Here is a 25,799-nt window from a genome sequence, read left to right as displayed (position 1 = left end):
ACCCAGAAAAGGGAGAGCTTAACAAAAAAACCCATTGGAGATCTTTTCCTCAAATATCAAAAGCAGTGGACTGAAAGAGACTGAATTTAAAATGTCAATAACAATTTTTTTCCTTCTCTTTTTCTTAAACATATTCAAAATCAGGCAGCAATAATTGAGAAAATAAGAAAGACCAAGGAGAAATTGCAGAGTTGTTTTACATAATTCTTGGTATCGTTCAAGTTAGTTCTGTGAAATTCAGAGCAGTGGGACATCTAAGTCTTTGCTGCAGATATTGATTGCACCCTGCACTTACCTGCATCCAAAGTGGGCTGCATGGGAACTCCGGGAGGGGAGGGGAGGGGAGGGGGGGCCAGCCAGGAGTGGGATTTGGGAGTTCTCCGAATTGCACAGAATCTTAGTTAGGGACTCTCCCAAACCCCTGCGAACCCCCAGCACCCCGCCCCTGCCCACACCCCATTTTCGCTAGCAGAGGCACTGCAGCCCAGTCTTTTGCTATTTCCAGGCTGGCCCCACGGGGCCAGAATTAAGCACCCTGCGGGCTGGATCCAGCCTGTGGGCCTTGCGTTTGACACCCCTGAACTAGATGCTGTTAATGTGGGGACTGCATCAGCTACCAGCTAGTTTACCAGATAGTAACCAACCTTCAGTTTCACCTTCTTGTGGTGTGTTGTTGAACTCCTTGGCAATGAGTGGGTGTAGACCAGTCATATTTTTCAACCAAAAACCATGCGGTTCATCTTCACCTGGCGCTGACCAATTTTTGATCTTCTTTGCCCTTTTTCCACTATTCTGTTGTTATTACTGTTACTTTCAGCTGTTTATCTACCGCCTTTATTGAACCTGCCTTCTTGTTGCAGTTCTTTGGGTTGTTCCTTGGCGACGCTTAGAAATGCAATTTTGTCCAGTGTTGACCGCTTCACTGCAATCTTCACTGATGGATCGGTCTTATTGTTACTGCCATTTAACAGATGTGCCTTCCCATTTTATCTGTCCCTTTTCTAATTGCCATGGTTTACTGTACTTGACTCAATTATTTGTTACGTATCACTTTGAGAATTCTTTTTCTGAAAGTAACGCCACTGTTTTTTTCATATAATTTAGAAATTAAATGGAGCAAAACTTTGTAGATGCTTTGTGAATACTCCTTTTTTTAAAAAAAAAATCTTGTTCAACTAACCATGATACATGATTGATGGGCATTCAGAGGAATGCTTCAGAACATGGGGGTCTAAAAAGAGGAAGGATTCCAGGTCTTTCTATATAAACCAACCTTTAAAAAAATACACATCCATTGGATAGCATGTCTGGATGCTTAGGAACTGAGTATAGAGATTAATAAAGGCTTAATAACTTGGATGGATAACTCCTGACTGGACATATTGGCAAGTGTTCAGCTGAATGGTTGACTATCTACTGTATAGAGGTTTTTACTTGGGGAACAGGAGAGCACATCTCAGAAATGCCTATAGTTTGGGAGCATAAATAAACATTGTGGTTGCCACAAATTGTAGCCTAGCCTAAGCCTTCAAATTTGTCACAAAAGCGAAGTTTCCTTTACTATTATGTATTCAAAAATATATAATGATTACGATAGAATAACCTTTTGGAGTTATATTAAGAACTGATGCCTTGGAACTGTACGCTGATGAAGGAAAAATATATATTCCGTTATCTAGTATTTGACCGTGCAGCTGGATCTTATGCATTTCTTCCTGGAAGCAAATCCAACTGGTTTTCTTGGGGATTATTCCCTGGAAAAAATGCATAGCATGTATGCAGGACTTTGCTATATTCATTTTGATTTGCATATCTTTTTTGCTGGCAAAACAATTACATGAATTGTATTCACTAACTTGCATCAAAAATGCCTGTAGACAGAATTCCTACTAGGGTTATTATTTCCCCAGGCTTCATTCCCTCTTTCTGAATCTTTTCTGAGCACTGTGTGTAGATGGCCCCTGAGTACTTAATGTATTCATTCCTTCTTTTTCAGATCAGCTTCCCGTCATCTCACTCTCCACATGTTCTGTTTCTCTTTGCTGCAGTTAGTAGAAGCTACCAAACAGAGGGAGATTTTGGTCTTCTCCTGACAACCAGGATTGTCAAGACACTATTTCAAACCTTTAATTGAGCCCGGATCATAAAGGGCTGAAAACTAATGATCTGTTTCGATATTTCAGGCTAGAAACCTCTAAAATTGAAATAGAACTTGGTTCCATCTCAGCCATAAATGTTAATTGTGTATGGATAGATGGATGATGCCTTGAAATCATGATTAGCAAAGCAAATCCCAGCCTGTTGTCCTGTTGAAGTCATCATCTTTATAGCCAGGCAAAGGGAACACCCAGGCAAGGACTGCCTTCATTCCCACCCACCCACCCCCAATACAGTTACAGAACAATTACACGATAAATAGATTCCAAACACACATAAATTAAGCAGCACAGTTTTACCAGGGCGCTAGCCCAGGTAGAGTCCTTCTTTTCTAAAAGTTTATGAGCAGGAGAAGAGCACCAGGCTAATTTTGATGGTCTAGTCTAGAGCCAGTTTCTGGAAGCTCTCACTGTCTTTCTTCTGGGGCTCAACCACATCTGCTCATAGCAGCACATTCCTCTCCCTGTGAGTAGCGTTCTCCACTTCCTCTTCCTCTTCTGAGCCCGAGGGGTCTGAGCTGAAGCTGAAGGTGTCGGTATCACGGTGCAGGAATTGCACACTGGCCCTGTGTTTCTTACATTCGTCACCACAGCTCTCTTCTTCGTCCTCTTCCCCTCGCGCCTCTCCAGGCAGCAGTTTCTCTGGGGCCTTGGTTGCCACCCTCTGCTTCTCCACCTCAGCCTGAGTTACCTGCTCCTTGGCCTTCCGACTTCGCTTCCACTTCATCCTGCGGTTCTGGAACCAGATTTTGACCTGAAAGAAATGAACAGGCAAAGGTTGACCACACGCCAATGACCCTTCGGCACTCTCCCAGCTTCTCTACCAGTGATGGCTAACCTTTTAATTATTGCATGCTGAAAGCGTGTGTGCGTGCGTGCCTGCACCTATAATGCAATGCTCATGCGCCCTTGCTCCCCTGTGCATGTACATGTGACCCCCATCCTCCCCAGGACCCCTGTGCATGCGTGTGCAACCCCCCCCCGCACACGACCCGTGCCTCTGCACATGCGCACATGTCTCCTGCGCTCACCTTACCCCCTGCACATGCACAGCAGATACCCGACAATCAGCTGGCTAGTGGGAGGCCCTTGTGCATGCGCAGTGGACCTGATCTGGGGCAATGGCTCACATCCCGGCAGAGATGGCTTTGTGTCCCACTTCTGGCATGCGTGCCCAGGAGTGGGATTCAAATTTTTTAACAAACGGTTCTGTTGGTGTGGATTAGTTGGTGGGTGTGGCTTGGTAGTCATCTGACTGGCTGGGTGTGGCCAACTCAACATCACTCACATCGAGGGATGCATCTCCTCGCCTGGCCTCTCATGACTGTGGGGATGCTGCAATAGTTGTAAGTGTGAAAAACGGTCATAAGTCACTTTTTTCAGTGCCATTGTAACTTTGAATGGTCACTCCACACAAGCAAAGTACCAGCAAAGGAGGGGGAAAAAAACTTCCTGAGACAGGAAGTCTAGTCCTGCCAAGAATGTAATAAGGGTTAATGGAGAGGCAGTTTCTGTAAACAACACCAGAATGTTTCCTTCCTGCCTTCCTTACAGGATTAGGCCAGTAATTTCTTCTAATAACCAGTTCTCTGAATTGCTTAGAATGTTAACAACCAGTTCTAGCGAATAGGTGCAAACTGGTAGAATCCCACCCCTGCGCGTGCCATAGGTTCGCCATCACGGTTCTCCACTATCCTTGAGAAGCACAGATCACGGGTGGAGAACTGCCCTCTCTGCAACTTAGCTGCCAATGACTTAAAAAACAAAACCTCAATATTGGTCCAGTACCTTAACCACCCGTCCAGGGACCAATAGACAAAAAAAAGTACTTATTTCCATTATTTAGGCCGGTTTCCGCAGCCCATAAAAATCTCTCTCTGCAAGACTGCCTTGCAATTTCATCAAAGACTGTAGAAAATTTCAGAGTGGTTTGTTTGATTGTTAAATGTATATGCCACCCAACTCCCAGAGAAGAAGGTGCTTTTTTTAGTGAGACAATCTGCATTTCTGAATTGTTACAACACAGTAATTGCTGTTCCATTTAGCGAAGTATGATGCAAATCCCTTTTATGAAGGGGAATGGGGGGTGGGAACAGAACGAATGAGATATCTACTTTCTGATGATGGGAAACAATTTTGACATTGGTTCTAAAATGCAGAGGACTAGCGTATCTACTTCATGCTCATATGAGGGCAAGAGTGGACAGCTGTGCACTGCAAGCTTGATGAGACCTAAAGGGCCTCTCCATCTCACCTCCCTTCCAGGCTGTGCCATCTTCATGACACCCATGATGAACAGTGGGAAATGCACAGGCTGCTTATTGGGCATGAAAGAGATGAGGAGGAGGGATTACAAACTGCAGGGAATATATTAGTAATTATGTATATGCCATACAGGTAGTCCTCAGCGTACGATGACAATTGAGCCCAAAATTTATCTTGCGAAGTGAGAAATTTGTTAAGTGAGTTTTGCCCCATTTGATGACTTTTCTTGCCCCATTTGTTAAGTGAGTCACCGCCGTTCTTAAATTAGTATCATGGTTGTTAAGTGAATCTGGCTTCCCCGTTGAATTTTCTTGTTAGAAGGTCGCAAAAGGGCACTCCGTGACTCCGAGACACTGCAACCGTCATAAATGTGAGTCAGTTGTCAAGCATCTGAATGTAAATCACGTGGCCATGGGGATGCCACAACGGTCATAAGTGTACAAAAAGGGTCATAAGTCACTTTTTTCAGTACCACTGTCGCTTTCAATGGTCATTAAATTAACTGTTGTAAATTGAGCACTACCATTATTTTTATTTTATCATATGCCACTGTTTTAATTACGTGGTTTCCAGATATATGCTCTAACAAGGCAACTCTGGGTGTCAAAATCCCAGAGGCAAAAAATCAGTTTGCCCCTTTACCCAGTGGTGGGATTCAAAAACTTTTTACTACCGGTTCTGTGGGCGTGGCTTGGTGGGCGGGGCCATGTGACTGGGTGGGCGTGGCTTTTTTGCATCCCCCACCCACTTTGGGGAGCTTCCTAGCCTCAGAGGAGCCTGGGGGGGGGTGTTTTTGCTCCCCTAAAGCTCCTCTAAGACTCAGGAAGAAAAGGAACAGAGCATGGGAGGGGCACGCAGCACCCTCCAAGCTCCATTTTGGGAGCTTCCTAGCCTTAGAGAAGCCTCTGAGGGGGACGTTTTTGCTCCCCTAAGGCTCCTCTGGAGCTCTGGAAGGCAAAAAATGGAGGGGGGCTGAGCTCTTCCCTCCATTTTTTGCCTATCTGGGCCTCGGCAAGGGGAATCCCGGCACAGCTGATCGTATCTACGGGAGGGAAAAGAAAAAAAGAAATACCTTAGGCAAATATCAGGCAGGCAGGTGGGGTGAGCGAGCATCGGGCGGGAGGGTGATCAGGTGGGGGGGCGTGGCCAGCCAGAATTTACTACCAGTTTGGCAACCCATGCTAAATTCTTGCTAAATTCTTGCTTGATCCGGTGCAAACCGGTTGAATACCACCACTGCATTCTCACCATCTCAGTGGTGTTATTTTTCCACAAGCTAATCTATTCTGTTTTTTTTTTTTAATTCCTTCCATGACTATCAGCAGATGGCAGCACTAGCAGACCTTGGCTCTTCCCACAGAACAGATCATCAGTTCTGATTAGAGGTAGCAGCGGGAAATCCCAAGGATGCAGATGGAATGGGAAGGTTTTTTTAAAAAAACATTCCAAAAAGAAGACAAGCCATTTTCACATTGTTACCAGAAAGCCACCTGGAGGTGTCCATGAAATCACCATCTCCGGGGGTGGGGTGGGGGGTGAGTCTGCCTACCGAGATGAGGTAGACTGGTTGCTTTTGTGGTGTGGAGATAATAACTTGATCCTCAACACCAATAAGATCAAGGAGCTTATAGTGGACTATAGAAGGAACAGATCAGACATCCAGCCCTTGTTTATCAATGGAGACGGAGTGGAGCAAGTGGCCAATTTTAAGTTTCTGGGTGTTGCCATAAAAGAGGACTTAATCTGAGGTGCCCACATTGCAGCCCTGGTCAAAAGGGCCCAGCAGAGATTATACTACCTGAGACTTCTCAGAAAACAACAACTGAATGAAAAACTGCTGTTGACCTTCTACCACTGCACCATAGAGAGTATCTTATCTTACTGCAGCCTGTGTATGGTTTGCCAGTTGCACAGTGGCAGATAGGACAGCACTCCAGAGGGTTAACATCATTGCCCAGAAGATCATTGGTTGCCTTCTCCCCTCTTTGGAAGAGCTTTATAGCTCCCCCTGCCTTAAGAAAGTTCAAAACATTCTCAAAGATCCATCTCATCCTGGGAACCCCCCCCTTTTTTTTTTTGAACTACTACCATCTGGCAGATGGTACAAAATAATAAAAACAAGGACAAATAGGTTGAAAAACAGCTTCTATCCCAGGGCAGTAGCTCTGTTGAATTCTACTGTATAGTGCAATGTTGGTGCGGTGTCAGGGGTTTTCAATTCAATGTGTAGAGTGTGAAGAACGTTTGTTTGTGTTTATTTTCATGGTCATGATGTGCACTGAAAATGGTGTTTGATTTCATTGTACAAGGTGCAATAACAATAAAGTAAACTAAACTAATCCAGGAGTCGCTCTTGACTCAAGGGAGATTTTGCAAATTATAAAGCTGCTGGTATCAAGCTGGTATGTGCATATTTAATGTATTTTGTCACCACAGATAACTTCCTTGACAATGTGTGCAAGGCACTGAGATTATGCTTCTCTTCCCTGGGTGATACCTGTGTCTCCGTTAGCATCAGTGATGTGGCCACTTCGAAACGTTTGGGCCTGGAAAGGTACTTGTTGATCTTGAACTGGTTCTCCAGCTCAAGAAGCTGTTGGCTGGTAAAGGCTGTTCGGGGTCGACGGCATTTTCCCATCAGGTTGGTTGGTGGGGAAGCTGAAAAGAAAAAGTAAAGTCAGGATGTGGTCCACAATGAAAGGATTGGGAGCCCCCAAGTAGCACGCTCCAGATGCACCCTTTTTAACACTTCTCCGCTTACTGACCTGAAACAAAACTCTGTATCATTACTTAGATTTCTACTATGCAGATGTTTGCAGGAGGCACCAACACATTCAGAAGCTTACACATGTCTTTTTTGTTGTGGTGGTAAACTATTATTACTAAACACCATCAGGGGTCTGTATGCTCACTTTAGCAATCCAAAACTTACACTGTTTATATATCTTAATGTAGAACGTATTACTAATAAAGGAGAAGCTAACACTGACGATGTCACCCAGTTAGGGTTATAAAACATCTGCAAGAAAACAAGCAGGCTCCGAGAGTACCAAGGACCTCTCTCGTAGAATGTTTTATTTCTGTAAATCAAAATATATCTAGTTGCTCTACTAGGAGGTCAGGCAATAGAAGAGGTTGACTTCTCAATATTTCACTTTCTTCCTAGTGATGGAGAAGGACATTTCTAATATTTCCCTCACAACTTTGAACCAAATATACTGCTATCTCCAGTTGGTATTTATACATAAAGAGCCGCTGCATTGCTGTTGATGCTGTTATTATTTCATATTTAAATAACATTGCTGCCATATCTAAAAGCAGTTGGATGCTACCATTGGTTATAAAAGGTCAACTGGGTATTAACAAGCCAATAAATGCAACCATTTGCTTGTTTGGTGGCTCAGTGGTTAGGGTGCAGTACTGCTGGCTACTTCTGCTGACTACCAGCTGCCTGCAATTTGGCAATTCAAATCCCACCAGGTTCAAGGTTGACTCAGCCTCCCATCCCTCTGATGTGGGTAAAATGAGGACCCAGATTGTTGGGGGCAATATGCTGACTCTGTAAACTGCTTAGAGAGGGCTGTAAAGCACTATAAAGGGGTATATAAGTTTAAGTGCTATTGCTATTGGCAACTGTTAGATAAAATGACTGCCATATTTACAGATGAATATGCAGTGGGGGTTTCTTTTTTTCTGCTCTTTCCTGGTGGTATTTTTTATTTTTTTTGCTCATATGTCTTTAACAGAAAGCTACCATGCAAACATTAAGCAGCTAATTATCTCTCCACAACCATATTCAGGGAAAGCTTCACTTATTGGTGTTATTTATAAATGAAGATTTTTTTTCAACAAAACAGTCTTTTATAACAGGTACATAATTCCCTTTGGGATGTCTTTCATTTTTGTCCAACTGCTCTTTGCTGCTTTGTTGGTATTTTTCTTCACCATGAGAGTTGGAAGGTTGAACTTTATCCAGCCTTGAAAGGCTTCTTATCTCTCAGCTAATTATCTTATAGTCTTGATATGGTACAGTAATCAAACAAAGGCAGCCTCATAATAATTTATTTTTATTTCTGTTATGATTTACTGTATACCTTGCCTTCTGGCAAACAAGGCAAAGCTCCCTAGAGAAAAGGGGCATTCAAAGGTAATACGTTTATAAATACATTTTCTTCCTGGTAGCATGATTTCAAGAGTTTAGATAACACTTATATATTCTAACATTCCATATCCTAATGTCTGAATACTGCATTGGGCCTGAAAAATGTCAGGTGTCCCCTTCATGCAGTGAGAACCTCTCACTCTTTTTCACAAAGCAGTCATCTGGAATTTTTAGCACAGTTTTTATTTTCATAAATATTATCATGAGGGTATTATCAACTATTAAATATTATCAACAAGGGTCTAATTTTATTGACTGATGGGGTGGGATTCAAATTTTTTAACAACCGGTTCTGTGAGTATGGCTTAGGTGGTGGGTGTGGCTTGGTGGTCATGTGACTGGGTGGGCATGGCCAACTCAATATCACTCACATCGAGGGACGCATCTCCTCGCCTGGCCTCTCATGACTGTGGGGATGCTGCAACAGTCGTAAGTGTGAAAAATGGTCATAAGTCACTTTTTTCAGTGCCATTGTAACTTTGAATAGTCACTCCACACAAGCAAAGTACCAGCAAAGGATGGGGAAAAAAACTCCAGAGACATTCCTGAGACAGGAAGTCTAGTCCTGCCAAGAATGTAATAAGGGCTAACAGAGAGGCAATTTCTGTAAGCAACACCAGAATGTTCCCTTCCTGCCTTCCTTACAGGATTAGGCCAATAATTTCTTCTAACAACTGGTTCTCTGAACTGCTTAGAATGTTAACAACTGGTTCTAGTGAATAGGTGTGAACTGGTAGAATCTCACCCCTGGATACCACATAATCAGTTCAGAATGAGAACAGGAAATGTTACATAAATTTTGAATGGGTAGGTTTTCATACCTGTCTCTCTCATTCTCTCTCATTCTGTCTCTGTCTCTGTCTTTCTCTGTCTCTGTCTCTCTTTGTCTCTCTCTCTGTCTCTCTCTCTCTGTCTCTCTCTCTCTTCCTCTCTCTCTCTCTCTTTCTGTCTCTCTCTTTTTCTGTCTCTCTCTTCCTCTCCATCTTTCTTTCTCTCGCTCTATCTTTTCTTCTGTGTGTGTCTCTTTCTCTGCCTCTGTCTCTTTTTCTCTCTTTCTCTGTCTGTCTGTCTCTGTCTGTCTGTCTCTGTCTCTGTCTCTCCCTCTCTCTCTCTCTCACACACACACACACACTCATGTGCACATAGATGGTGCTTTTTGTAGGGAGTAAAAATCTTTTCAAACCAACTTTCACAGAACTTACTAATCCTTTCATATACCCCCCTAATAACTTACATACAATAACACATGAATATCTAGGGGTAGCATTTCCTTTCTACCGGTGGCATTTTATTAAGTTTGTCAGGCTTGGCAGACTATATGAAGAGGGAGGGAAGCTTGATATGTTGAGCCTGTTTCTTTTCCTTTCAAATAATGATTTTATGACCAGGCTGATATTAACCTGTTTGATAAGCTATCAGCCCTTGCTTTAGAAATTATAATCAATTCCGTTGGTGAAATTAAACCGCCTTTATTAGCATAAGGTGTATTTAATTACCTCCAGCTGTTCCAGGGAGTGATAAGGGCAGCCTGCCTCCACAGAGGCTTAGCCCAGGACCTGGCTGGCTAATAAGCTGTTATCAGAGCATAAATGCTGAATGGGGAGAAGGGTGGAGGAACAAAAGAAGCTTTGAGGGAAGGCTATAGCTTGCCCCACATGGGCAGAACAGGAAGGGTGTGCTTGACTCTACCACTATTGCTCATTTTATGGGCTGCCTCCTGGATTAGCTTTTACAGCCCTTGGCTAAATAGAGAATAAACACTCAGGGGTGAAAGTGGGCTGGAAGAGATAGTTACAGAGAATCAGAGAAACATGAGAGTTCCCAATAAAGGCAAAACCCACTGAGCGTGTTTAATGGGTCTGGAGGAGTAAGCCATCAAACATATAAGAAGGGTTCCATGCTGCAGAAGAAGACAGGCAGATGCCACAAGACTTCACCCATTCCCCAAACTTCATTCTCGTGGAATTTGGAGTTGCCTCTGAAGCTTCAGAAATGGGCATCCTGTGTTTGGGGATAGGAAATACTCAAAAATGTAATCTGAAGTGTAAAATATGCTTTGGGTGATCCTTCAGTGGCTTTCAATTCTTCATGATCCAATGGACATTTTAAAAAAGACATACTCCAATCACCCTGCAAACAATTCATGAAAATTCTAAAACTTTCTTGTGCATGAGATGGTTTTCTTCACTTTTCATCATCACCCACCCAAGATTTCACTGCCCACCCCCTCCAAAAAAAAGTATGGCCCTCAGCCATCCAAAGCATCCCTCCCAAGAAACCATTGACTGTTTTGATTATTGCCTTAAATGATAGTTCATAGTTTCAATTATTGCTAGCACCTGGCAAACCTTGTCTGCACCCAAAAGTTTAAACAGGGTCTAGATTTAATGGAAATCCTAGAGGTGAGGCTAGATTGAAATACTGGGGAAAATATCCTATCAGAAAACATGTATAAATCAATTCCATTTTGGTATTCATTTTTGCTGTACCTGAGGACACCTTTACGTTTGGACTATATTACCTCCTTCTGCACCAGAAATAGTAATCATCTGTAGGCTCTAACATCTAAAAGAACCTGACAAAGAGTTTTCCCCGTAGCCTTTAGTTATCTGCCGTGAATGTCAAAATCTTAACTTTTATCTCATGGAATATTGGGGTTTTTGCTGTTCTGCTTCTGTGGCAGGAAGGGAAGAAGATAGATATAGAAATAAACTGAAGGATTTATTCACATGAAATTGTGAAGGAAATTGCAGATGTTAAAAATGATACTGTTTTTGATGACATTAGCACAAATATAGTATGGGACACACCCGACTTTGCAAAAATAATAATAATACTGGAATGGCCCTTATTGGTATATCTCTTAAAAAATAAATGCAATTTTGGATGGCACCAACAGAAGCATTGCTTTCAAATTATGAGAAATTATAATAACTATTCCACTTGATTCTGCATTGATTCTGCATTCCACCTTCAATATTATGTCCCATTCTGGATGTTGCACTTTAAGAAGAATTTCTAGAAAACGTAACAGGTACAAAGAACAAGAGAATGATCAAAGGACCAAGATTGAAATGCTGCTCACCACAATACAAAAAAAGACACCAAGTCCCTAGAAATATTGCAGAGAAGAATTACAAAGATGATAAATGGCCTGAAAGGGAGTCCTGTGAAGAACAGCTAAAGGAACGAGGTCTGTTTGGCTTAACAAAGAGAAGAATGAATGGGGACATAACACTCTTCCAATAGTAGAAGGGCTGGAAAAGGGTTTGGATTTAGTCTCCATAGGATCTGAGGATAAGACAAGAAGCAATAGGTGGAAACTCATTAGAGGGAGAACCAAAGTGGAAATAAGGAGGAATTTCTTGACAGTGAGAACTAGGAAGTAATACAGCAACTTGCTTCTCACAGTTGTGGGTGTTCCATTGCTGGAGATTTTTGAGAAAAAAATTGGGCAACCATTTGTCTGAGATAGCAGTTACCATAGAACGTAGACTTATATAACGCTTCATAGTGTTTTACAGCCTCCTCTAAGCGGTTTACAGAGTCAGCATATTGCCCCCAACAATCTGGATCCTCATTGTACCAACCTTGGAAGACTAAGTCAACCTTGAGCCAGTCAGAATCGAACTGTTGGCAGTCGGCAGAGTTAGCCTGCAATACTGCATTTTAACCACTGCGTCACTGCGTCTTAATGGTAGTAAGAGATGGTATGAGGACTTTGACAGGAGGTTGAACTAGATAGAAAACCTCCAAAGCCCCTTTTCCAATGCTGTGATTCCATGACAAATGATTCTAAACTAAGTCCTGTGATTTCATCCTTAGTCTAAAGTCCTGAGACTAAAGGAGCTGAATTTGTTTACCCTTGAGAAAAAAATGAATAGATGACACATTTCTTCAGTATGTGAAAAAATGTCACACAGAAAGTCATCTCTTATTCCAAAGTGCAGGAAATGGAATACCATATTTTTATCATATTTTTTGGGACTATAAGACACGCCGGACTATAAGACACACTTTAGTTTAGAGGAGGAAAACAAGAAAAAAATTAGTTTTTTGCCTCTGTGTTTCCCATTTTTGCCCTTGCCGGTGTCCAGAAGCACTCCACAGGCCAAAAATGCACCTGTCCAGTGTAGCTCCATTCAAACTCCAAGAAAGAAAACCTTAGATTCCATTGTTATAGAGAAAAGGACAAGTGAATCAGAAGAAATACAAGATCTGAGGCAATAGGCGTGAAAACCGCATATAGAAAGTTATCCCATGTTCCCAACCCCCATAGTTCAAACTGGCTGTCCAATCTGAGGTGTGTATAATGTCAGGTGGGGCATCTTCAGGTGGCATTTCACACATCTGGTATGCCAAGACGGTTGGCCTTGGCCTAGAGAGATAAGGGGCTACCTCTGCGCAGTAAGCAAATAAGCATAGTCAAGAAAACATTCCAACTTTTACATTTCACCAACTTAAACCTCCAGCACCCTTCCCCCTATGAAGCCCAGTTACTCTTCCCTCCCCCCATTTCTATGGCAGCTGGAAAGACAAGCAGAAGAAGGATTCTTGGAAGCAGACAGTGCCCATTTTTGGCCTCCGGAGGCCTCCATGGATCCCATTTTTGGCTTCCCCGACACTGGGCATGTTTTTGGCCTGCAGAGTGCTTCTGTGGACACCAGGGAGGGAAAAACAGGACCTGTAGAACAGTGGTGGGATTCAATTTTTCTTTACTACTGGTTCTGTGGGCGTGGCTTGGTGTGTGTGGCAGGGGAAGGATCCTGTAAAATCTCCAGTCAGAGGTGGTATTTGCAGTTCTCCAAACTACTCAAAATTTCCACTACCGGTTCTCCAGAACTGGTCAGAACCTGCTGAATACCACTTCTGCCGTGGAGGCTTTGGGAGGCCAAAAATGGGCCCATAATCACTGTATAAGGCACACACACATTTCCACCCACTTTTGGATGTGCATCTTATACTCTAAAAAATACGGTAAGTTACAGGGGACAAATTTCCCCTTGAATATTAGAAGAAAATCATCTTTCCTAATAATAAAAACAGTTGACAGTAGAACCAATTACCCAGAGTGATAGGATCACTTTCTTTGGATGCTTACAAATTAAAGCTGTCTGCAATGCTTTAATTTGGCTCCCTGCATTGAGCAGGACTCCATGACCTCAATGGCTGTAACCTATTCTATAATTCTACAAATTGTGAAGTGATTTTCTGAAAGTCTTGCTGGAGCAACAGGTTGAAGAAACATGGTGGATCTCTTCACAATGAACCAATGCTGTGGCTCAGAATAGTTGATACCACATACTGCAGTATAGAAAAAACACAGATGTTAACAGTGCAATTTTATTTATTAGATTAGATTTTTACCCAGCCTTTATTGGTAGCTCAAGCTGACAAATACACCTAACACACCTTCTTCCTTATTCCCCACAACTCCTCTGTGAAGGGGTTGGGCTGACCCAAGGTCACACAGCTGGCTTTCAGGCCTAAACTGGAATTATAACTCAGAGTCTTCTGGTTTCTAGCCCAGCACCTTAACCACAGCCTGGGCCTACTCAAGCATCCTTTAGATGAGTGGGGTTTCTTTCCAGATTAGTATATAAAATGTGGTCTATTTGGACTGCAGCATAATAGGCTATATGCAGTTCGCAATATGTTTTAAATTTAGCTACAACAACAACGAAATAATAATGAAGTTTTGAAGTTAGAAAGAAATCAAGGATGGGAGATAGGCAATTTAACCTTAAGCTTCCATGGCTAAGATGACTAAAGTAAAGGTGAATATTGATAAATACTCAGAATTCAAAGTATAAATGGTGGTGTGGACTCTGGCATGAAACTTATACATTAAAATTTGAATGTATTTAATTTTTTTTTAATTGTATCACGCATGAAAACTCATAAGCCACTAACTACTGGATGGTAGCAGAGAATACTAACAGATGCTACCATACACTAAATCTAATTGCATATTAACTATCAATACTATCAAATACTAAAAACGTGGTATGCCCGAAATACTGTGATACAAATATATCAGCATTTAGTAATGTTATGAAATGTAAAATAACTGACTTAGCTAATAAATGACTTAGATTCAGCACTGTTTCCAGAGTGCAACTGAGACAAAGTGCAACTAAAAAACAAGGGTTAGTAATTTATATCTATTTTCCTAAATAAATATTTTTAGCACTGATCCAACTCATTTTGGCACAATTCATCCATGCTATCAGAGTGGGCAGAATCCAGGCACGTTCAAATAGTGAAATCTGCACATGTTGTTTTCTTTGCCTATTAATGCTGTATAAACAAAATTTCCACATTCAGAGTAAAACATTTTTAAGAAGCAAGATGGACTATAAATGGAATGAACCAATATAAACTCTAACTCTGTTACTCCTCCTGTTTTTTTTTAAAGCTCATAATATCTTAATGTCCTATTTATCTACTGGGGTAAAATTATTAAACCGCTGTATTTTATCCAATAAGGCGGAGTTATGAATGATCATCCAGATCATTCAGGAGGAGCAAAGGAAGCATCTCCAGCTTCTGAAATCTAGCTGTGTGTCTCTTTTGGGGCCTTGTTCATTCTGCAACCTGAGGAACTTCCTAAAGCTCCCAATCCTTGGAAGAAGGATTTTGCTTCTGGTCTCAGAGAAAACATCCATACGTTCATGCCTTTGCTTTCCTTCCTTCTTCCTCTTTTCTCCCTCTTCATTTTCCTTCCTCCTTTTATTCCTGTCCACTATCAAGGCCTTCAGGTTGCCAAGCTTGAGGAGGTCCCTAAGGGGACTGTGCCACTAAGCATCCCCACTGCCAACAAGGCCAAATGCTTAGTCCGTCTTTGGATAAATTACAATGGGTTGATACCCAGAGAGAAAGGACTCAGGTTTTCTATGGAAAAAGAAGTATTCAATTCATGGAGCGAATTTGCTAATGGAGGGAAGATGTGAGGCATTTCTTCTGGTTTTATAGCCCCACCACAGAAGGATTCTGAGAGCTGTAATTCAACCCGTTCAGGGGGAAATGGATTTGGACATATTTAAGCTGAAGTCCAGGAGAAACAGATGCCCAGATTCCCTAATTTGATAGGAAGAAATCCTGCAAATAGGAGCTGCATCGAGTTTGGTTGGCCTGGTTTTAAATTATAGTCCCTATCTCTGGATTTCCATGAAGCAGTCTGAATAAATGAGTGATGTAAAATTAAACCATGACACTTGGGACTGATATTGAAACAGAGAGAAGAGAGATACCTACATTAATTATTTGTAATGCGTACACCTGCTTTCCAGATATTCTCTCCTGGAGTCAATGCAAATGGGACAGCTTGGTAACTTAAAGGCAGAAATCTGAAGGACAGGAATCATCAGGTTGGAGAGGGCTGGACCACAGCAAGAAATTAAAGATGAAAGCATTCAAGGACAAATGGACTGATCTTTTTTTAAAAGAGAGAGGTGATTTTTTTTAAAAAAAAGTGATTTAATTTTCTTTCTCTCAAATGACTGTTTATTGCTTAAATCTGTACCCTCCCCAAACCAAACACTGGAATTCCACTCTTTTATTTCCTGTAAATCTAGATGGCACACAGAAATGAGGAAGGAAGCCCTGGGTACAACGGGGCCACTTGCAGGGAGAAGGAGGGGGGGGCGAGGGGGGCGGGGCCTAGTTTGCACGACTGGAGTCACCACTTTCACTTTTTTTTTTACTCCTTTCCTTAGGGAGACTCTTGGTCCCCATTATCCGGACTTCAAGGCAGCCTCCCACCATTTCCCCCCAATGTCCTGCAGTTCTATCCGCAGCGCTGGAAATGAGATCCCGTGGAATTTGGGTGGGAAGTTTCTGTGATTCCCCAGGCGAGAGAAAGAATAGCGATTGCCTGAGGCCATTCCCCTTGTTTGTCCTCCTCTTCCTCCAGCATCACCTTTTGGGACCATGTCCTAGGAAAGCTTCTCCGATGTGTTTGCCTGTTTTCTCCCGCCAGGATTATTTCTCTGGGCACGCCCTTCCAATGAGAAGCTCCACGGGGGAAGTCTTTCATTTCATTATGCCCTTTAAAGCGATGGTTTAAACCAGAGCCCGGTCAGAATTTGAACCATCTAAACCCCAATCGGTTGCCCTAATCTTCTGGTTGTCTTTGAATATCCTGCCAAAGGGCGTTTTGGTTCCACTCTGAAGCAGAGGTCCCCAAACTTGGCAACTTTAAAATTTGTGGCCTTCAACTATGCTGGCTGGAGAATTCTGGGAGTTGAAGGCCACAAGTCTTAAAGTTGCCAAGTTTGGGGACCCTTGGTCTATGGAGATTCTCTGTCATCCCAGGTCATGGTTGTCCCAAAGGGGCTTTTTCAAGAGACAACTGGGCTTTCTGGTTTTTCTTTAAAGACCTTGCGCTTCTCATCCAAGAAGCTTCTTCAGCTCTGATTAGATGACGGGGCATGATTTCAGAGCTGAAGAAGCTTCTTGGATGGGAAGCGAAACGTCTTCAAAGAAAAACCAGAAAGTCCCGTTGCCTCCTGAAAAAGCACTTTTGGGTCGACTCTGAATATATCTAGAATGGGAAGGAGAGCGCAGATTTTATGAAGAGAACTTTTTTCCGCTCAACAGTCCCAGGTGTGTCAGAGACACACGCAGAGAGTCCGGACGGAGAGCGCGTGAAGACATAGAGAGACACCTGCGCCTTCCGATTCACCAGTTTACTAGTGGTGAATCGGAAGGCGCCCGCGCTCTTTTAATTTTTGTCTGGCTTATGTGAACGTTGAAATTGCTGGGACGGGGCGTGGGGAGGGGACCACTCCCCGACTGATGGAGGGGAGGGCAATCGTGTTCCGAAGTCACCAGAAGTCGAGGTTAAAGCTCCGAGAAGGCTTTACTTTGTATAGCCTCGCTGATTCGGCAGCGGCCTGGATGTGATTTCAGTATCCCAAGTTTAACTTTACTTATTTACGTATCGATCGTTTTCGCAGTCCGTCCGAACCCCAGACTCCGGGGAACCAATGAATCCCTACCTACTCAACTTTAATGTAGAGGAGCCCCTTACCCCAAAAGCTGGCAATAAGTTACCCCCTCGTTCCTATCTAAAAAATACCATTCACTTAGAGGAGGGGGTGGGGACGATTCTCTGGGCTGGGTCTGAACTAGGTTCTCAAAGCAGGGTTGTTAAGTGCTGGGTTCTTAAACCCAGGACTCGGGTCGCGGTCTGGATTTGTAGGTTGTTATTTTGGCATTTCAAAATCTAAGTTTCCCTATACATTACACTAGATGTATTCAACAAGTAAAAAATAATGTACTTTGAAACTGACTCATTGTGTTTGTTTTGTGTGTGTAGAATCTGGGTTTATGTTTATATATTTAATCAGTGTTTCATGCTCAGCTAATTTTGTTTAAAACTTACTGTGGTTTTTGTTGATGTCTGGGGTTTTTTTTTTATATAGAATCTGGGTTTCTTCCAGAGCGAAATCTTGTTTTTCTTTCTTTTCTTTTCTTTTTTTTAAAGAAAAGCGGCTGGCATCCCTGTCTCAAACCCTCGCCTGGAGTCTCAACACGCTGTTCTTTAGGCCATTCCTTCTGTGTTGGGCAAGAGCCATCCCCCACTGCCTTAACTAAGGGAGTGATTTCCCACGCTCACTCTAAAAAGCCTGCTCCAGTGACTACCTATCTCAGGGGTCCCCAAATTTGGCAACTTTAAGACTAGGCTGGTTGGAGAATTCTGGGAGTTGAAGTCCACAAGTCTTAAAGTTGCCCAAGTTTGGAGACCTCTGACCTGTGTGAACCCAGTTTGTTTCAAGAGCAACGCGCGGAAAGCCAGCCACTCGCAAGCATAATTCTTCCGCACAAACGGAAGCTGGGAAGCGGGCGCCTTTTTTCAGAACAATGTCGATTTTTTTTCTTTGGTCTAAGCGAGCAAGCCCAACTCTTACACCTGCACGGGATGGCGATGGGAACCACGACACGACCCTACAAGGAGAGGCAGAGAAACAGCGCAGGCATGGAGTTACAAGGTTACTCGAGGGGAGAAATATCGGAAACGAAGATCCAGGCAAAACATTCCGCTGAACGGAGAGGATTGGTATCCTAATTGGGTAATCAGCTAATTTTCTCCCAGGACTCCCACCCGTCTCGCAACTACAAAAACCAACGGGGGGAGCACAGCTGGCTGGCCGTCTCTCCTTCCTCCTCCCCTTCGTCGCCTTCTGTCACCCTCTCGTTTCTTGAATGGCGTTCGCCTGGTCAGCCCGCCCCTAACACGGCCAGGCGCCCAGTTTCATTGACCAGCTAATGAGGCGTGAGATCCAGCCTTGTCCCTGCGCGCTGGAGCGGAAACATTACAAGGGATTTACACTGAGAACCATTTCCTCTCTGCACTTATCGCATCGGGATGGGGTGGGGTGTCGGGCTGTGCAACCTGCAGCCTTTCAATCCCGCAGTCCGCCTGTGCGCGCTTCCTTGTCTCCGGCCCAACTCCGGGACCTCCCGCTACCCGATTCCACTCACGATCCAAGAGGGTCCTTGGGAAAATAGCTTGAAAAAGGCCCGCGATGATTGCCGGCTACCCCACGTTTGTAGAAACTCTTAACCGTTCGGCCTCTCCGGATCCGCGGTTGTTGAACGAAAAGCCTTCCCAGCTTGTAAACTAGCGATTATGAAAATCTACCTATAAATATGACCGGTAGTAATGACAACAGGCACAAACATGCGTATTTACCCCACATCCCCAAAAACCAGGGCAATTTAAAAAAGGGGTTTAATGGGTTCACACCAATAGGGCAAGCGAGTTTCTGAAGTTCACAGTGAATGTGTTAAAGGGCTTCCATTGAAAAACAAGGTTTGATATCAGGAAAACTCGACCATTTCAGTCCGGCCCTACGATCTTGCAGCCCAAAAGGGTGAATACAGAATTGAAAACTGGTCGAATTAGGTGATCTCGTTGTGCCAGCTTCCACAAATTAAAAATAATTGAAGAAGCCTAACCACAAGGTCCAGACTTCTGAACTGGGGTACCTACCGGTATTAACAAGACAGTAATCAGGAAATCCCTTGATCCAACCCCGAGTTTGCTTTTCAGTTTAGACTCTTACTTGCTTTCCACATTCCAACATGAAACCAAATTCGTATGATGAGTTTCCTATTGTGAACCGTAAGTCGCTGTGCACCGGAAAACTAGAAGGAGGTTTGGAGATGGCTAAGTAGTTTGGTTTTCAATCATATTGTGATTTAGGCTTCTTCTGCCCTAAGAGGCAGAAGCGTTCCCAGCCGAGGGCGACTTACGAAGTAGTTGAGCCAAACCCGGCTTAGGGCGATGTGAATTGAGCCACTCTTTCGCTTTTAGGCACGGCTCTGGAGAAAGACACGCAGCCTATTGAAGAGTCTTTTTCGTATTAAAGGAGAGAGGGAGGGAGGGAGAACCCCAAAACAAACAAAATTGCCTTTTTTCCCGTCAGGATGAGACTGAGTTCAGAACTGCTCTTCCTCCGGATATTCCTGGTTTTCTATTTTTTAAAAAAACCATTATAAACTAACTGTGTGGCCGTGGTCGGCCCCCCCACCCGCCGCCACTCCGCCTTTAAGTTTTAGCATTCCGTGACCCCGGAAACTCTCGCCTGGTGTCTCAATGTGCTATTTTTCCTGCCCAGACAAATTCTGTTAGGCCATTCCTTCTCTGCTGGACAAGAGCCACCCTCTGCTCCCTTAGCTACGATTTCACATCCTCACACTAAAAGGGCTACTTCAGTGGCCAAGTAACTAAACCCGATTTGTCTATGGAGATTCTCAGTCATCCAGATCATGGTTTATCCCAAAGGGGTTTTTTTTTTTCAAGAGGCAACTGGACTTTCTGGTTTTTCTTTGAAGATGTTTCACTTCTCCAGAGTTGAAGAAGCTTCTTGGATGAGAATCGAAATGTCTTCAAAGAAAAAACAGAAAGTCTAGTTGCCTCTTGAAAGAAAAAAAACACCTTTGGCCAAACCCAGTTTGTTTCCAGAGCGATGCGAATTCTTCTGCAGAAACGGAGGGTGGGAACCAAGTGCCTTTTACAGAACTTGGAGGAGAAGGACAGCGCCAACATTTTTCTTTGCTCTAAGCAAGCAAGCCCCAACTCTTTCCTGCGGCTGAGTTCAGAACGGCTCTTCTTCCGGACATTCCTGGTTCACGGTAAAAGTGTCTTATAAACGTAACTGTGTGACGGTGGCCGTCACTTCCCCCTATCCCTCCCCCCCCCCTTTTAAAAAGTTTTAGCACTCGGTGACCCCGGAAAACCAATCATGCTCTGGGACTTTATTTGGAAATAGGCTTGATGGAATCGGAGAGGGCCTTTTCCTTAGAGAGTGCGGACTGATTCAGACGTTAGAAGGAGAGCTCTGTGAAGGGTTGCTGTACAAGCAGTGGCGGATGAAGGCTCACGGGTGCCCTAAGCACTGACAAATCTTGGTGGCCTCCCCTCTTCTTTGTACATATACTATACAAACGAAGACAAGCTTAGGCTACATAAAAGTTTTCTCGTCCTGAGTGCCCTAAGCACATACTTAGTCTGCTTCATGGTGCTCCACTGTGTACAAGATTCCCCTCTCGCCCACCTCCAGCTGGGACTCCTGACCGGGAGAGGACCTTCAACGAAATCCCTTTGGTCCCGCGAGACAGAGGCCTTTTGCTCGTTCATTGATTTGCGTTGCAGGGAGGAGGAGGAGGAGGAGGAGGAGGAGGAGGAGGAGGAGGAGGAGGAGGAGGAGGAGGAGGAGGAGGAGGAGGAGGAGGAGACAGTCCGTGCGGGGCATCTCTGTCCACTTGCATCTCTCCTCCCTTTCCGAAAACGTGAGGTGAAAGGGTAAAGACGACCGTTTGTCAGAAACTTTACCGAAATAAAAGCACTCAAGGAAACAGCCCAGCCAGTGTAAAGAAAGGACGAAAGAATGAGGGCTCAAAAGTTAGTCTTGAACAGACATCTCAGGCCAGTTCTTGTATTACTCGCCCAAATTATTAGATTTTAAAATTATAACACGGAACGATTTTCCTCAACCTCCTACTTTTCTGGTATGTTGGACTACAACTTCTGTGAGGGAAAATGATGGTAGTGTAGTCTATTGGGGACAAGGGCACTGAAGAGTCTGACGGTGGGATATATATATATTATGGCAGAGCGTCAACATAGGTCACTTCCAAAAGTTAAAACATCCCTGTTACTTTTTACAGTATAAATGACAGAAACTGCTCAGTTTTTTTTAAAAAAATGACTTCAGAATGGGTCATTGTGACCATTAAAAATGGGGTTGCTGGTGAACTTGTTAAATTGATTAAATTGAAGTATCTGAGAATGAAAAACATTTCATGCTTATTTTAGCCAGGGAGAATGTTGGAGGGAAAATTATTCCGTTTTTAAAATAAACCTCCGTGATTGTTCAATTTGGATTCTTGTTGTCAAACTAGAGATAGACAGATAAACAGACAGACAGACAGTGATGGATGGATACAGACAGACATCACGTTTTTACGATGGGTACTTTAGCTACATTTTTGAGCTTGCAATCGCTTGCAATTCCTTAGGGGGTATGATTGGCTTAGGTTCCAGATGTGATTCTCAGCACGTTCCCTCCCAAACCAACCTGCTGCATATAATGGGATTGTTTTACATCAGTGCCTGTGGACAGCTAAGCAGCTACCAAAAATGAGCAAGTTTGAAAACTTTCTCGGTCCACTACTTGTTATTCGTGTGTGTGAGTGTGTGTGTGTGTGTGTGTGTGTGTTTGTACAACAAACGCCACACCCGCATACACAGAGAATGGAAGCATTCCGATCACAACAAATTGCTCCGGTGACAGATTGAAGGCAACCCTCTCTCTCCCTCCTCTTCCCACAGCAGAGTTATAGAGGCAGGATGGAGAGGAATGTTGGATGCACTTTGAATGAATTGTTTGGACTCGATATGATTGGCAGTCCACCTGCCACAAATTCCCAAAGTTCTGCCAATAAACCAGCCACCCGCCCTACATAACTTAGCAGTAAGGGAGGCTTCTATTTTCAGGGCATCTATTGTTAAGTTTTGGCAAATGGCAGCTTAAGGTTTCAATCCCTCCAACCGGTAGAAGGAATCTAAATTCAAATTTTTCCCTTTTCATTTAGTTGTTTTAGCGTTACCTCCCTCGCCAAGAACCAGCTGCCTCGAGGAGAGGAACTGGACGAGGTGGAAGAGGAAGAGGCGCAGAAGCCTCCAAACTAGGGGATCTACTCTGGGTTTGTGCCCCGGCCTTCCTGGATGTTTCCAGACCACCAGAAGATCGAGACCTCCCTTCTCCTCAAACTGGTAACAAATTAACTGAACACACACACACACATTTCACACCGCCGCCGCCGCCCGCTTTGGCCCAACCAACGGGAGGCCTTGGGAGGATTAAAGTTCAAAACCTTTTACAACTTCCCCTGCCTCGGGTCGGGTGATTGATGTGGGAAAAGCTGCCTTCGGGACAGCAGGGGGCGGGGAGGGGGAACACGTCTCTCGCTCGGTTCCCGGGGGATGCCTAGATGTCATGCTAAACCAGGATTATAATAACTAAAGACGAAGTTATAACGATCGCGGCTCGCTCTCTACATCGCTTTGCCCCTCTCTTTCATTAAACCTGGTTGAATAATAAGTCAACGCGGTGGGTTCACACTGGCTGCTAAACTGCGCGGTTATTCTAAGCGAGAACAAAGCCCGCGGCAATTTAATGGGACGGGGATTAAACCAGGTTCGGCAACTGTGTTGGAAACAAGCGAATTGAATCTCCCAAAGTAGCGAAATAGCCTTTTCCCCCCTTTCTGACCAGAACTGCCTTCTCCTTTCTGCTGGATGAGGCCCATCGCCCGACGAAACGGGGCCTTGAACCACGCCGAGTTCTCCACCCTTCACCCCGTCCTGCCTCCGAAACGGGTCTGATTACTCGAGTCTCGCGTCCCCCTTGGCCCAGCCTCCTTCAAGCCGGTGTAATAAGTTGGCCACGCTGGTTAGGGATGAAGGGAGCCGTCGTGATGCAGCTCGGATTTGCTGGATTTCTTCCTATCAAATTAGGGAATCTGGGCATCTGTTTCTCCTGGACTGCAGCTTAAATGTGTCCAAATCCATTTCCCCCTGAACGGGTTGAATTACAGCTCTCGGAATCCTTCTCTGGTGGGGCTATAAAACCAGAAGAAATGCCTCACACCTTCCCTCGATTAGCAAATTCGCTCCATGAATTTAATGGTCGTAGGTACGTATTGCGCTGCCAGGATCTCTTCTGTCTTTCCTTCCACGTAATATATACTTCAGGCCAGGAAAGACTGGCCGGCTCCATCCATCCATCCGCCCTTATGGACTTGTTAACATTCCAGATCAGTGATGAACCTGGATCTCGCCAACAATGGGTGTAAAGTTATCCGTGCGCCTGTGCTGGGAATGAGCGAATGGGAATTGGACAGGCCATATGACAGGCTGAGCTAAAATCTCACCTGGGACCTTTGATTTCTGTGGTTGGGGAACTTAATAGTAGAGCAGGAGCTGCTTCTGGCGACCAACCGCTCATAAGCTCCGGCCTTTCCCAGCACCGGGGCTCGGAGAGGGGGCTTCCAAGACCATCCCAATCCAAACCTCTCTCCAGGCAGAAAACCCAGAACCCACCAACTGTTCTACACCTCTGCTTGGAAGAGTTGCAAGGGAGGAAGAGTCGCCCCCTCCCGGCCAGCCCCCACTCTGGAGGAGGCAACCGAAGGGGTTATTTTGTTTTCTAAAGCCGGTGCGGACATTTCTTCACCTTAGCTCCGTTACACGCGTCAAGCAAGGGTAGTTCTACTGTGTAGCGGTACCAGTGAGGTCAGTTTGCGAGGTAATCCCGGCTTTGCATATTTCGATTTCTGAGTGTCCTCGGCTAGATCTCTCCCCTTCAAAAGACAGCCTTTTTTTCCCACGAAGGGAAAGCCTTCGCCTCACAGACAAACGCGTTCCGGGACAAAAATGCAACGCGCGAATGACCTCAGTATAAACTTAATCCCGACTCGGCGGCACTTCCAGATTTATGGGTCTGCAACTCGCGTGCAGGAGAGGGAAGCTGCAAGTTCAACAAGATGGAAGATGTTGACAGAAACATTTAGGGCTCATCAGCGAGATGCCGAGAGAACCCCGAGGGGTGTGTGTGTGTGTGTGTGTGTGTGTGTGAAAGAAGCGGACGTGTTGAGCAGTGCCCCTCGGGGAGCGATCCCTGGGGGACCAGATCCCTTTTCCACAGAAAGCAAGCCCAAGAGAAGCCGAGCATCTCTTCCTGCCGTCCCTTCTCCCCAACACACACACCTCTCCAATGGAAACGCTCGGAGGACACTCGCGGATGGCAAGATTCGCAGATTTCCTGCAGCGAGCAGTTCGAAAGTTCGAATTGGGAGTTCGATTCCCCGCAGCAGCAGCAGCCACCTCCTCCCCTTCCTCGAATAAGCAGCGGGGGCTGAGACAACCGGGCCGTGGCCATTGGTCTTGGGCGCTCAAGGCTGAGCCAACGCGACTTCCCACCGCGGTTCAAAACCTGTTGGCCTTCCTTCTCCCTTCAGCTGGCTCTGGAGCCGTCAGCCCCCGTTGCCCCCCTTCCCCGCCCGAGCTCCCCTGGCCCTCTTGGCTCTTCAGGGATGGGTTTCACCCAGGAGCAGCAACGCAGCAGCCGGGCTCTCAGCGGAACAACCCAGGCTAAAGGCGGCGCTCCTTTCGGGACGCGCTCCTCGGGGTCAACCCCTCCCCGGCTTTGGGTCCTTCGACTCCCTTCGGGGGTCCGGTCAGCCCTGGGCTCTTACCGTGGAAATCCGGGAAGCGGGGCGCCATGATCCCGGCTCGAATCCAGTGCTCCAGCTGGAAGGAACCGACCCCCGCGGCCGCCTTCAGAGGCTCGACTCCCGGCTGAGACAACGGGGGGAAGGCGGCGGGGTAGGCGAAGGCGGAGTGCTGGCCGGCCAGAGCTGGGATGGGGTAAAGCGGGGGCGGGTAGATGGCTGGCAAGCCGCCGAGCGCCGGCGGAGGCAGGTTCAGCAAGCCGGGCTTGGGGATGAAGGCGGCGGTGGGCAGAGGGACCAAGCCCACCGGCGGCGCGCAAGGAGAGGGCGTCTCGGTCCGCAGGCAGGCGCCGGGACTCCCGGCTGAGCTCTCCGGGGAGACGCTGGGCACCGGCCGGGCCGGCTCCTCAGCCAGGAGGGCGTCGATGCGGAAGTTCTGGGATTTTTCCATGGGCTTCTGCATGCCGGCT

The 25,799-nt window shown here is 45.1% G+C and overlaps 1 protein-coding gene across 2 annotated transcripts; it reads right to left on the bottom strand.

The window, feature by feature from the left end:
* Positions 1–2,598: 2,598 nt before the first annotated feature.
* Positions 2,599–25,792, bottom strand: LOC113441201 (motor neuron and pancreas homeobox protein 1-like). 2 transcript variants are annotated; one of them, XM_026708081.2, is made up of 4 exons: positions 25,730–25,792; positions 25,354–25,660; positions 6,919–7,079; positions 2,599–2,910 (listed from the first exon to the last, which is right to left on the bottom strand). In XM_026708081.2, the coding sequence occupies exons 1-4, from the start codon at positions 25,790–25,792 to the stop codon at positions 2,599–2,601; spliced, it is 843 nt and encodes a 280-aa protein (XP_026563866.1). The 2 variants fall into 2 exon arrangements, with proteins under 2 accessions (XP_026563866.1, XP_087778867.1); XM_087922741.1 differs by having other exon boundaries at positions 25,354–25,792.
* Positions 25,793–25,799: the final 7 nt, after the last annotated feature.

Source organism: Pseudonaja textilis, chromosome 1, assembly GCF_049901715.1.
Source record: "Pseudonaja textilis isolate UNSWEBS1 chromosome 1, rPseTex1.2, whole genome shotgun sequence".
Classification (NCBI taxonomy): Eukaryota; Metazoa; Chordata; class Lepidosauria; order Squamata; family Elapidae; genus Pseudonaja; species Pseudonaja textilis.
This window is presented reverse-complemented; position numbering and strand designations above follow the sequence as displayed.